General features: G+C 37.0%; 1 protein-coding gene across 10 annotated transcripts in view; it reads left to right on the forward strand.

Annotated features, from left to right (window-relative positions):
- The window catches only part of LUC7L2 (LUC7 like 2, pre-mRNA splicing factor), a 56654-nt gene extending 43650 nt beyond the window's left edge, over positions 1-13004 (forward strand). For all 10 annotated transcript variants that reach the window (XM_068549547.1, XM_068549548.1, XM_068549554.1 and 7 more), the window contains 5 exons: positions 22-198; positions 1614-1705; positions 3937-3966; positions 7798-7989; positions 11706-13004. In XM_068549547.1, coding sequence (XP_068405648.1) covers positions 22-198; positions 1614-1705; positions 3937-3966; positions 7798-7989; positions 11706-11883 — 669 coding nt within the window. In that variant the 3' untranslated portion in view covers positions 11884-13004. The remainder of the gene's footprint in view (positions 1-21; positions 199-1613; positions 1706-3936; positions 3967-7797; positions 7990-11705) is intronic.
- Positions 13005-14326: the final 1322 nt, after the last annotated feature.

Raw genomic sequence — 14326 nt, forward strand, 5'->3', positions numbered from 1 at the left:
ATTTCTGTCACTTTTGTTTAGGAAGTTTATCGGAATTCTATGCCAGCTTCCAGTTTCCAGCAGCAGAAACTTCGAGTCTGTGAAGTTTGCTCTGCCTATTTAGGTCTTCATGATAATGACAGGCGACTGGCTGATCATTTTGGGGGTAAACTGCACCTGGGATTTATTGAAATAAGAGAGAAGCTTGAAGAATTAAAGGTACATTGGTAAATTAAGACCCCTCACTTTATCCAATATAGCCACTCATTCTTTTGATCTGTGTAAGTTGTCTTTCTGTGTAATATTCTTGATTGTGATTCAGGACTATTCTTAACTGTGATTCTGTTAACAATTCATACCGAATAGTGTAGGATTGTAAATGGAAATACCAGCTTGTTTAATGGATGATATCTGAGAAACAGACTTTAAAAATCCTCTTATTCTGGGAGGAGGTACTATTTTGTCTTGGATACGATGTTGAATTAGGGAGGAACCTTGCAAACTGGGTTCTAAAATAATGCCTAAAATTTCCAGTGATACTTTATTTTTTTAATAAAACGAAGAGTAATTTAATATGATAATATTTTTACTTTAAAGGAAGATTGAAAAAATGATCCAATATTTATTTTAAATATTTTGCAGTTCACTAAATAGCAAACTGTAGGACCTCTAGTTTTATGCTTTTGCCCCCATTTCAGAAAGGACTTAGAAACCTATTTTTTTAAAAAGAACAATCACTGTTGCTTAAATATATAGGCTGTTGTGAGAAAGGCAACACAGCTCTTACTCATCTGCTGAGTTCTGAGAAGATAAGCAAACACAAAAAAAGGATATTTCTAAAGAGGTGAACATAAGCAGAGTCAATGGAAAGGATCAATTTACTTTTCAGCAATCTGATGTGGCTAGTTTTTAAAAAAATGGTGGCACTGTAGCATTTTGTCATGAATTGAGGACTGTCTCAAAGATGGTAAACACTGGGAGGTGACTTTTTGTGCAGTTATCACTGAAATTAACCCAGGATCCACAGTTTGACATTTAAAATAATGTGGAATCAGAATCACCTAGACACGTCTCCATATTTGTAGTTAACTGTGAGCTCATCTCAGTATTTGGAGTAGCTAGGATGACCGTGGGTAAATTTTTTGAAATTACAAAAAGAGTTTCACTATAGCAAATGATTGTCTGGCTTGAAGTTAAAACTCAAAAATGGTACCTAATTGGGAACCTTTGCAAATACAGACGTAGCAACAGAACTGTTTAGCATTTCACTGGTACTTTTTAAAAGCAGCAGCCTCAGGATTGTAACTAGAAGTCGACAGAAGACATCTCTATATTGGAAATCTTTGAAGAGTTTAGAATTTAGAAGACGTTAAGAGGAGAAAAATCTCGTGAAAGTGACTTTGAAATATTAAGAAGTCATGGAGAAACATGAAATTTTATATGGAGGGGGGGAAGGAGTTTGGAAACCAGACTTGTAAGCTTAATGATTATACCTGGCAAAACTTCAAAATGAATTTTTATTAAAAACTTTGTAATGTTAGATATGGTAAAGTTTAGGATAATGCTCACTAAGAATGGGCCCAGTAAATAATGCTTCTCATTTAGTATTATTTGAACTGTCATTGTTTTTTAAGAGAGTTGTAGCTGAGAAGCAGGAGAAAAGAAACCAGGAACGCCTGAAAAGAAGAGAAGAAAGGGAGAGAGAAGAAAGGGAGAAGCTGAGGAGGTATGGAGTAATTAATTGAGTAGTCCAAGTATCTGAAGCTGAACATCCCTGGTTCTAAAAAGAGATGTGATTATGCAAGGTTTTAGATGTTAATAAATCTGGACATGAGAAATTTCTGTTTACTCTTAAAAATATTACCATGTGAAACAATGTTTATTCACGTATGTTAACTTATGGCTGTTTAAGTTAAGGAGATTTCCTTCAAAATGTATGGAAGAGGGAATAAAGATTGCTTCACACATCTGTATGTTTAGTAAGATTTATAACAAAGCCCTTTTCTAGCCCTCTGATTTTCATAATGGGCTAGCTTTGTACCAGGCTGGCATGGAACTGTTTTATGATACATACTTGTTGATAGAAGGTTTGGGTATTTTTTTGTCCGCTTCCTTCATTGATTATTTTACATTGTACTTTGAGTCTGTATTTCTTCAATTTAGGAGCTATAAACTATTAAAATTTTTATTCATTTATTAATAGCTAAATGTGCACAATTCTTTTTATATTGACATATTAGTTGATAAAATCATATTCTTCATATTTAGAATGTTTACACGTTCTGGGTCACCTTTACCCATTGGCAGCAAGTTGTGTGGCATCATGTTTATAAATTCAGCAATTTTCAGATGGAGGGGTATGCCACAAAACATTTACCTGTATTTCTAACTTAATAGTGTTCCCTTAATTGTGTTACGTATCTCTGAAATTTAAATACCTTCTCTTCAGCAGATGTCCCTAAATTAATTAAAATCTTTGATAATACGGGACTAGGTTATGTCAACTTCTTCCAAGCTTTGATCATGTTACACTCAGTCTATTTCAAGACATTTAAACTGACTTCATTTGTGTTACATGGCTTGTAACAGGTAATCTTTTTGCACTGTAATGACAAAACAAAACAAAGCTACATATGGACATGTTCCTGTTTAGAGGAACTGCTGTCATTCTTCCGTTGATACATATGTTCTTTGTTTACTGGTAAATTTTACCTCAGAGCTTTATCTCTGTTCTCTTTTGTGTATACTAAGTTTCTGTGGGAATATTGCCCGGTATTGTAATATTTAAGACAATATGAATGGTATTTGAAATCTCAGTTTAAGTTAAAATTCAACAGAATATAGTGCCACTAGTATAAACTATTCAACTGAGGTGATAGTCAAATGAGAAAAAAAATTCTTTGCAGGACTACATTTTCACATATGTAAAGATAATGAGAAAGTACATCACATCTTTCTCCTTTAATGACAAATGGCAAATTGCCTTTAACATTGGTTATAAAATGTTAACACTGTTTCAGAAATGTTTAAAAAAAATTTTTTTAAAACTATCTGTGAACTTGAGGACCTAAGTATGGAAGATGAGGAAATTACTAGTAAGTACAAAATGGCACACAAAATGGGATTCCAACTATGGTATTGAAAAGGATAATGATAAAAATTACTGTCACTTGATGCTTATTATGTGTCAGCCACTGCACTAAGAATTTACCTATATTCATCTAATACTTGAAAGCCCCCTGTGAAATTTTTATTACTATCCCTCTTTTGCAAATGACGGACTAAGCTGAGGGAAGATACATAATCTGCCCAGGCCACACAGATAGTGAGTGATGGAAACAGTTAAGATTTACGTCAGGCTGAATCTGAAGTCATGCTGCAACCATGGTATATATTCTCCACCAAAAACCCCCTGTGACTTCCTGGTAACCGTAATATTAGCTATTACTATCTGTTGAGCTTTAATTGTGTGCTAGGAAATATGAAGAGTACTTTATGTAAGAGTATTGTGTGTCATATTAAGAAACATTGTAAGATTGAATTGAGTGTTCTAGGGATTATAGTATGAGGTGATAATTACAAAGTATTGTCTCATAGATTAGAAATTTTATTCTGTTCCCAGAGGGAAAGAAGAAGTGACAGAGATACAAATAACAAAGAATTTTTTCCAGGTTGGGAGGTGGTTTTTGGAGATTTAGTGAGTTGTGTTGTGTTTTAGTCCTCTAGGAGCATATTCTTTTTTTTAGAGCCAGGCAGCCTAGTTAAGGGGTATGCCAAAGTGGGGAAGTCTGTAAAGTTTGTGGTGCCTTTTGGAAAAATTTGTGTACATACATACAAGCCTTATATTTATAAAATTAATATAAAAATTAGAAATGAGGATGTAATTTTAACAGTACATTGTACCTTTTCTTCCTTTTTTATAGTTACTTTTCTAAAAATAGATATTTTTTTTTTTAGGTCTCGATCACATAGCAAGAATCCTAAAAGGTAGGTATTATACAAGATAAGTTGTGAAGCTGTGTTTTCCAAAGGTAGTTTTTATAGATTAAATATCTTTTTTAAAATGAATGAGAATTAATATAATTAGTGCTCTTAATTCTTTTGTAGCTCACATTTGAGCAGTGTCATTTGAGAAGCTGGTCAGAAGATACTCATGAGCTACTATTAGTTTTATCAGAGTAAAATCACAAAGTGCCCTGGAGTTATAGAGAAAGCTAAAAATATTTCAGAATATTTTATTAAAATCTTTAGAAGCTCAGAGTAAACATGTGACAGGATTTATTTTAAAAAATCAGTTTGTGTGGTACATCTAAGAAACACATTCTAAGAGGTTGTACCTGTTCAAAATATAAATAAATAGTTGGATACATTTTGAATGAGGATATCCATGGTGAGTTAATTAAGGGGGAAACTAAAATGTTTAGTTTGCACCCAATCTAGACTTTGAGTTTATTACTTCTCCCCTTGTACAGTGATCCCAAAAAGCTTTAAAGGGGCATTTTACAGCCTTAAAAGAGGAAGAGGACAAGATAACACTTTGTTTTGACCTTTGGCACTAATATTTGTGGGCTTTTTTTGGGTTTGTTTTTTGTGTTTTTTAAAATTAATTAATTATTTATTTTTGGCTGTGTTGGCTCTTTGTTTCTGTGCGAGGGCTTTAGTTGGGGCAAGCGGGGGCCACTCTTCATCGTGGTGCGCGGGCCTCTCACTATCGCGGCCTCTCTTATTGCGGACCACGGGCTCCAGATGCGCACGCTCAGTAGCTGTGGCTCATGGGCCTAGTTGCTCCGCGGCATGTGGGATCTTCCCAGGCTAGGGCTCGAACCCGTGTCCCCTGCATTGGCAGGCGGATTCTTAACCACTGCGTCCCCAGGGGAAGTCCCCTGAGCCTTTCTCGTGAGTCCATGCCTACGCAGAATGCCCTTTCTCATTTTTTTCAAATCCTACCATTCCTCTTATTCAAATCACATCTTGTTTTTTGAAACCTTCCGAGTATTCTTGACTCTGAAGAGTAACTGTTTCCCAAGAACTTTTTCCCTGTGAACTAGAGCATTTGTTGTTACGAAACAAAAACCTTATGTTTCTATTAGATGTCCCTTACTACTTTTTAGCATCTTTCAGCAGTATTTCTGCTTAAAACACTAAAACACTAAGGCATTAAACAGGACCAGTTGTGTCAGCTAATTTATATTGTTGTTGAGTTTTTCAGTCCAGGCTGAGAAGTAGAGATATTAAATGATGACACTGTCCTCTTTTACCAGTTGGTTAATGCAGCTTCTCCCTTGGTTGGAGAGAGATGTAAACTCTTTGTACATAGAACATCTTTAGATATTCAGGCCAGAAATTTAATTTCTACTACTCTAGTCCAAGCCACTTCTTACCTCACTATTTACAATAGCCTCTTAAGCAATTTCTTAATTTCTATTTCTGTTGTCCACTTTCCTTCACCTCAGTCTGTTTTTTACACATCGGCCAGAATGAGTTCTTTAAAAAGTGAGATAAGTCATATCAGCCCTGTCTTCAAACCCTCTAAAGGTATTCCATTTCATTCACAGGAGAAGTTGAAACCCTCACCACGGCTTTAAGTGGAGTGATCAGTGTGCCCCAGGGTAGTTACAGTTTATGTCTTGTCTCAGCATGTTCATTCATAGCGCCCCCTTTGCCTCTGTGTAATTTAATGTTGAGCGCATCCCGGTTTGAATGACAAAGTACTCGGTCACCCTGCTTGTTAGACTCCTGATGCTACTCTGCCTTGCTAATTTCATTGCAGCCAAAAGGGTTTCTTCTATTCTTTTGACATGTTGAACTTTCTGTCACCTCAGGGCCTTTGCACCCATGTTCCCTCTACCTGAAGCAGTCTTCTCTGAGCTGGCTGATTTCCTTACTTCATTTCATCTTTGCTTAAATGCGATTTTATAAGAAAAGCCTTTCCTGCCTATTCGATACAAAAGATGACCACCTCGTTTCGTTCTGCATTTTTACCCTTCTTAATATATCATTATTTCTTTTTTTTTTTTTTTTTTAAAGATGTTCTGTATAGCAATTTTTTTTTTTTTTTAAAGATTTATTGATTGATTGATTGCTATGTTGGGTCTTCGTTTCTGTGCTAGGGCTTTCTCTAGTTGTGGCAAGCGGGGGCCACTCTTCATCGCGGTGCGCGGGCCTCTCACCGTCGCGGCCTCTCTTGTTGCGGAGCACAGGCTCCAGACGCGCAGGCTCAGTAGTTGTGGCTCACGGGCCTAGTTGCTCCGCGGCATGTGGGATCTTCCCAGACCAGGGCACGAACCCGTGTCCCCTGCATTAGCAGGCAGACTCTCGACCACTGCGCCACCAGGGAAGCCCTATATCATTTCTTTATTCCCTGACCTATCTTTATTTACTGCCTGCATAGCTGTGTAGGCCTCTTTCCGGAGTATAAGCTCCCTGAGGTTAAGGACTTTGCTTTATTTGCTGCTCAGTCTCCCCAGTACCTAGAGCAGTGCAGTAGACACCCAGTAAATGGTTTTACTAGACAATTATTGTGTAATCTAGTAAAATGAAATCACACGTTGGGAGAAATAATTTGTTACAATAGCTCAAAGTGAGTGCTAAAAGAAAATATCATTTGATAAAAACTTGTATGGAATGAATTTTATCTTTTCCTTCTGTTTCTTTTCAGAAATATTTAATTGTGAAAGTACTCTATTCAGCTGTGGTTGATACTAGGTCCACAGTATGTCCTTTCTTTGAATATAATGTTGATATAAGCTGAATAGTTTTAAACGTTAACAAGATAATCATTTGAAAATAAACTCAGTTTGTAAATTACATCATCTGAATAATGTGCTTTTGAACTTACTCTTCTCATAATTTGATTAAGTACCTCATTCTTTAAAGTGACTTAAAATTTTTAAAAGAGCTTTACTGAGGTTTAATTTACACACCATACCATAAGTTTACCCATTTAAGTGTGCTGGTTAATGATTTTCAGTAAATTTAAAGTTGTACAGCTGTCACAATCCAGTTTAGAATGTTTCCATCACTTTTAAAGTTGCTATTAACAAAATTCATACCTTTCTTCCCTGTTGTTTTCCCTCGAATGTTTTACGTCCTCTATATATGCCATCCCCACCCTGGCCGCAGACACAATACACAAGTTAGTTTTGTGACCCAGTGGAGGCTACAGAAGTGTTTTTCCTTCTCTGTACACCTACATACTTGTAAATACTTTTTTTTTTTTTTTGCAGTTTAAGTTCTCTAAAATGATTTATGCATGTTAATTATTTTTTTCTCCCAAATAAATTATGTACTACTTGAATAGAGAGCTGTCTTAACTGTGTTTTGATTACACTGACAAGGCATTTAAACTTATTTCAATGGTCATATAACGTTTCCAATTCAGCCAGTTAGTAACTTTATCCTAAACAATATTCTTTCTCATGTGTCTCCTTTCTCTCCATGTTCATCAGGTACATACTTTGTTTCTAAAGTGTACTAAAAATCTTAGACGTTTAAATGAAATTAAGTCCATAAAGCACCTAGATAATACAATCCCTGGCATGTAGTAGTGTTACAGATTGTTTCCTTCATAAAGAATATTCCTGATGTAAATTTATACAACACTGATTGACCTCTGAGAACTAATGTTTAATTTTTATTTCAAAATTCTAGTATGTAGTTATTAATATACCAGCAATTCATTTTAGCGTAGATTTAGCTGATTTGAAATAGTATTGGCATTAAGTAAGGCTACTGAGGGATAGTTTCTCTTTAAAGAGGAGGCTTTAGTAAATGAGAAATGCAGTGCCAGCAAAGCTAAAATCTAAATATCTTTTGTAGATCCAGGTCCAGAGAGCATCGCAGACATAGGTCTCGCTCCATGTCACGGGAACGGAAAAGGAGAACTCGATCCAAATCCCGGGAGAAACGCCATCGCCACAGGTCCCGCTCCAGCAGCCGTAGTCGCAGCCGCAGCCACCAGAGAAGTGGGCACAGTTCTAGAGACAGGAGCAGAGAGCGATCCAGGAGGAGGTACTGAGGTCCATAGGAGGATATGGAACTACCTTTACAGTTTAGATTTGGAATACTAGGGGTTTGAACTTGGCATCTGCTAATTTGTACACATTTGTGTGTGAGTGTATAACATTTTTTTCCTGATTATATGGGTAGTTCAGAAAGAATATACTTACGAGCAAGAGTAAGAAATTGGAACCAGTGTGTGCAGAGGTTATTGCTTTTCTCTGCTTAGTGTGTCTTGGGAAGAAGTACTTTATGGGCAAATAATTTTAGGTACCAATACTGTTAGAGCTTTTCCAGTATGTATTGGTAAATTAGGGACTCTGAGAAGTCCTTTCATTAAGAGTTGTCTGACTTACTGTTTTCTAAACTTCTTTGAGCTGGTGTACTTTTTCAGAGCAGACACATTCAGTATATTCTTGTTTATTCTGCACTATAGATATGCGTTGTTATATACAGTTAGTTTGGCAGGGCAGGTTCAGAATTTTAAGGAAGTTAGACATCATTGGCATGAAAATTCAAAACGTGCAAGGAGAGCAGACCCAGGGTGAGGTATGTTTTAAGGACTTGAATATCTAATCAGGACAAAGGATTAGAATGTGGTGGAGCCTTGAGCACTCACGGTCTGTATAGACCAAGCTCCCCAAACTTCTCAGGTCCCATTATGGCCCTTAAGCCAGGCCATTTCTGTGGAACAGAAACATTTTTTGAGTGCCTAGTATCTACTAATCTTAAGTTTTCTATGGATTACTCCACATAAAGTCCGTGATAAATTTTTAACAGCTTTCTGCAGATTTTTTTTTTCTCCCCCCCCTCAGCTAGCCATTCCCCGAAACTGCTCACAAACTGCATTGGATATAATAGGCTCTTTTATTTATTCCTTATATTCTTGCCTTGTTCCAAGTAGGTTTCCTCCCCAACCCCCAGCTTTACTGAGGCATAATTGACAAAGTAAGTTGTAAGACGTGTAAAGTGTGCATTGTGGTAATTTGCTCTACATATACATTGTGAAAGGATTCCTTCCATCTAGTTAGTTAACAACACCTCCATCACCTCACATATATTTTTACTGTTTTTGGTGAGAACATTTAAGTTCCACTCTCTCTTAGAAAACCAAGTAGTTCTTCAGGTGACTTTAAATCAGTAATAATTGTATACTTTCTACTGTATTAGGCCTAGTAAAAAAAATAAGTATAATGTAGTTGAGCAGCTTTATTCAAGTGAGTTAGGACACAGGACTAATAACATCTTTGACAATAATGAGCACTAACAAAGTGCTAAACTCGATATCAGAGTAAATAATACAGGAGCTTAGATGAGGGAAGTAAGTACCAGAGTAGAGTAATAAAAAAAAATGGCTTCAGGGAATAGCCTAAAACCTAGAGTGGGTATAATCCGAATTGGTAAAACCAGGTAGGAAAAAGATATTACTGGGTATTATAGGCAAATGCAGAGAATGAGCAGGGAATTTATGAGGGCAGAGCTCTGCATAGTGTGATTCTAGGCCACTTATCTCATTCTTAAAACGAGGCACACAGTACAGTGTCCAGAAAAATACATTTAAAAAAATTCTTCACGAATCTTACCTGCACTGTAAATTTTAAGACTCATTTTGCTGGTTGATTGATAGGTCTAGATAATTTCTCTTGGCAGCTTGGCTACCTGTCATTTTTTCTGATGTCTCTGAACTCTTAAATGTCGTTTTTGGTGGTGGGGATGGAGAGATGGGCATGAAGTCTCCTCTTCTGGGACCTAGTCCCTAATGTTTCCTCCGTTAGTGAAGATATATAGGAAATTTTTCCACCATACCGCCTGACACCCCCTCATCTAGTATTTTCAGCATGTTGTTAATAAAGAGGATTATATTTTTGTAAAATTATTTCTGTTCTCAAGAGCATTTCTAATCTTGAAACTCAAATTACTTTTTCAAAGCAAAGCAATATTTTGTTTTTTTGCCAAAAATTAGCAGACAGTTGCTACTACAGTCTACATTTACTGTATAAAAGAGAATATCAAGTTATTGCTACATAGTAGTTAAGTTTAAATTTCAAGGTAAGCCCCAGTTAAAGGTCTTTTATTTTATAACTTGCCGTTCTCCTGCTCCAACTGTGAGATACTGGTCTCCAATATAAGTAGATTTCTGCTTGTGGCCTTTCCAGGTAACAGTTACCCTTGGTAAATGAGGACCGTTTGCATTTTTCTGCTGCCTGCTGTGTTCAGACACGTACAGTGCAGACTTCAGAGTCAGACTACTTGGATGAAAGTGGCCTTGGCCAAATTATCTAATTACCCCTCCTGTCCTTCCTTATCTACTTAGTAGAAGGGTGCCTGCTTCATCAGGATTATTGGTAGTTTGAGTGAAATACTGAGTGAAAACTGCTTCTGTAATAAGGACACTGTAATCTCTGGCAAAATACTAGTTGATACTTTAGAGTTTGTTATTATTTCTCTGGGACTTACCAGCAATGCATGTCCTTATTCTTAGGCATCATCTCAATCGTCTCTCTTCATATTCCATTCCTACAAAGACATGGATAGGAATGTGCACTGTATGATTTAACACGTTTTTTTAAAATTAAGCTTATTAAAACCTTAATTAAGTAGAATGCCAGAAGTTGACATTTAAATCTTTCAACCTTTTTGGTTTAATCCTTTTTAACTGTATTTCTAAAACTGGGTAGTAGGTTAGTACTTTTTCCCCTGCCTTAGAAGTTGAAAGTGTTACTTAATCAGACCTCAGATCGTAATTCTGAACGTGGGTTAAGTGAGAGAGTTATGTAAAAAGTACCATGTCACCTGTGAAGAACCAAATAAATGTAATATGTTACTGATTTATTCTAGATGTTGAAGGTATAGAAGATTCCATATTAATTCTGATCCCCTAATGTCCTTTGGGTTTCCTTTTGATTGAATCTCTGGTATGAGCTTATTACCTTTCTTCCTGACTTGGGTATGGGAATGGAAAGGTGGTATTAAACAGTTATGGTTAATCAAGATTTATTACAGTGTGATTGATCATCTTCCTGTCTTCTGAATTTTTTCTGTCGGTTGAATGAGCTAACTCAGCAGGAATAAAGCAGAGTTTTAAAATAATAAATGGTTGCTTAAAGCCATATCATTGAGTAGTTCTCTTACCTGAGTGTTGGCAAACTGTTGCCTGCAGGCCGAATGTGGCTCCACAGCCTGTTTTTATACAGCCAGGGAGCTATGGATGATGGTTTTTATATTGTTAAGGGATTGACAAAAAGAAAAGGAAGAGTATACCACACTCACATGACCTGCAACACCTAAAATATTTATCCCTCTGGGCAGACAGCAAAGAGAAAAGGGTTCCTGACCCCTGTCCTAAGCCACTGATTTCCATCTGATTGGGAATCTACATTCTATTATATATATTCTTAAAATATTGGATAACATCTTCAAGGTATTGTCTATATATTATTTTTATATTAAATATGTTTGTTTGTTTGCTATGAACTGGAGAAGCTTTAGGGTTGCCTCTAAGATAATGAGAATGTCCTGTAAATCATTTTGGCTTGTGGTTTTTGACCCTTAGCTATTTGTCTTCAGCCATCTCCTTGTTTTAGTACCCTTCTCAAATACAGTAGTGCTCTTTTCTTGGATGCATTCTGTATATCTTCAGCTAATCAGTACCTTAATATTTATCCGATTCTTTCATTTGGATTTTGGGTTTCCCAACACATTTTGCTCCTCAAATTAATATTTTTCAGATCCTCAAAAGAGAGATTCAGAGAACAAGACTTAGCATCACGTGACAGAGACAGGAATTCAAGAGACAGATCACCTCGTGACAGAGATCGAAAAGATAAGAAGCGGTCCTATGAGAGCGCTAATGGCAGATCAGAAGACAGGAGGAGCTCTGAAGAGCGCGAAGCAGGGGAGATATAATTAGCTGTGTACATATCCTCAATCCTTAAGCTTCCTCTGGAGTTACATACTATTGTTTAGTTTACAGCTGTTCAGGGTGACACAGTGAGCAGTTCCAGACACCGATCCAGCTAGGCTAGGTGTATAGCATCTAACTTGATCTGAACTTGTTTTCTTTGATGAAGCCTAAAACTACATCCATAGTTTCTGGTGAACTTGTAATACACTTCTGAAAGTACAGTTTTATATAATGAGATGCTGATGTCTTTATTCTTTCTAGTAGGAGTGATAGTGAATGAACTGTGTTACTTACTTGCCTTGGGATTTTTTGAACATTTGTAAAATGCTGTCTTCCTTTCTCGTCCAAAAAAACAGCAACTTTGGGAATTTCTTTTTAATCCTTCTTCCTTTGACTCTGTATCCCCTGATACCTCTACCCTCTAATTGTAAGAGAAAGGGGTGCAGGGAAGCAATATAACTTCTCTTCTAAGGTTCTATTCCCATTATTAATTACTAGCTGATTACAATTCAGAACATTTATACTGGAATGTGTGCCGGAGAAATTTAAAATACTGGGAGTTTTGTTTGTCTAACGGTGCCTATTTTAGAGTGGGATGTTGAACAGCTGTTGCATTACATGCTTTGCTTTTTTATTGAAATTTTGAAATCAAACATGTCTTGATTTTTCTGTTCTATTGAATAGCTACGTTCAGGATGTTTTGAGATGGGGGGTGGGGGCAGGGACTCTTTCATAAGCACTTCTTGTTTTATTTTGTGTGTGTGAAGTATAAAGATTACACCCTTATTGTAAAAAATAAAATGAAAATCACCACCACCATCATTAAACTGTAACTTGTCTAGTAAATTGTCACTAGAACTACTTGCTGTGGCCATTTCTATTCTGTTACTAATAGTGCCTTACTGTGCAAGGCACCAAAGGAAATAAACATATACTTACAGATTCAAGATGAATTGTTGCTCCACCTGGGCCCTTGCTGGCTATATTCCAGCTACTTCAGGACTGTCTGTAACAACCGCTGTCGAGAAGGACCAGACCTGCAGAAGAAATTGAGTTTGTTTGTTTGTTTTGTTTTTCTTCACATTGAGCAAATTGAAATAAAAACATGGTGTAACCAGTGTAATGAGACTGACGATTTCTACATTGAAAAGCTATATACCCACTCGTGTTTAAACAGTAGTTAAAACTTGCGATTCTTGAAAAACAAGAATATAATGAAATGAAATAAGGGTCTGTGAGTGAGTATAGTTAAGATGCTTTCAAGGACTATTTCTATCTTTAGTTCCGTAAGTTTAACAAATTTGATGTGACAGGAATGTAAGCCTCAGAAACTGAAACTAATCATTTTAAGTGACATCAGATTTACATCTAAAGGGGACAAACCTCAAGTTCCCAGTTTACCAAGTTGTGCCTCATTAAATGAGGTTTTCCTGCCATATTTGGTTCCACATATTCAGTTCATACAAAGTTTTATCTGAGACCCAGCTGCATCAGTACCCATTTATTTTTGGTTGCTCAGAAATTGTTTTGTTATCTACTTTGTTTCTAGTGGTCTGGGCTGTTCTCTTCAATCCTTAAAAGCACTTTAGACTTAGTACCTTAGGGTGTGGAGTGAGGTCCAAAAGGTTAAGCTGGTAGGTGCAAGGAAGGCTGTCTGGAACCTGACCCATCATAGTGATATATGTGGACTTAAATACCACATATCTAAGTGGCCACCAACAAACAGGTCAGCAGTAGCCAGTGAAGGACATCATCATCATCCAGGGGCTGGGCACCATGGTGGATCACCTCACCTGCATGTTCCTGAACTGAATAACCCCATTTTAAAAGATCCTTTTAGAACAATTCTGTGGCTTAGATACTGCTAGTATTTTTGTTTTTATTTTATTTATTTATTTGGCTGCATTGGGTCTTCGTTGCTGCGCACGGGCTTTCTCTAGTTGTGGCGAGCAGGGCCTACTCTTTGTTGCAGTGCACAGGCTTCTCATTGCAGTGGCTTCTCTTGTTGCAGAGCATGGGCTCTAGGCACGCAGGCCTCAGTAGTTGTGGCGCGTGGGCTTAGTTCGCAGCATGTGGGATCTTCCTGGACCAGGGCTCCAACTCGTGTCCCCTGCACTGGCAGGCAGATTCTTAACCACTGCACCACCAGGGAAGTCCCACTACTAGTATTTGGACTTCAGAGTAAATGTACATTTTTGATAGTCATCCTTGAGCCGGGGTAACCATTCTGAGTTAGAATAACCCTAAAGTTATCTCTCATACACAGTTTGGTATTTTTTTGTTATCTTTAGAGAAAGTTTGGTCACATTTACAAGAACATTTGATCCTCTGGGGATGTTATGCTAAGTATTTTCCTTCAATAAGACCCTCATTTTAGGGACTTATGGTGGCACAGTGGATAACAATTGGCCTGCCAATGCAGGGCACATGGGTTTGATTCCTGGT

Source organism: Eschrichtius robustus, chromosome 8 (genome assembly GCF_028021215.1).
Source record: "Eschrichtius robustus isolate mEscRob2 chromosome 8, mEscRob2.pri, whole genome shotgun sequence".
NCBI lineage: Eukaryota > Metazoa > Chordata > Mammalia > Artiodactyla > Eschrichtiidae > Eschrichtius > Eschrichtius robustus.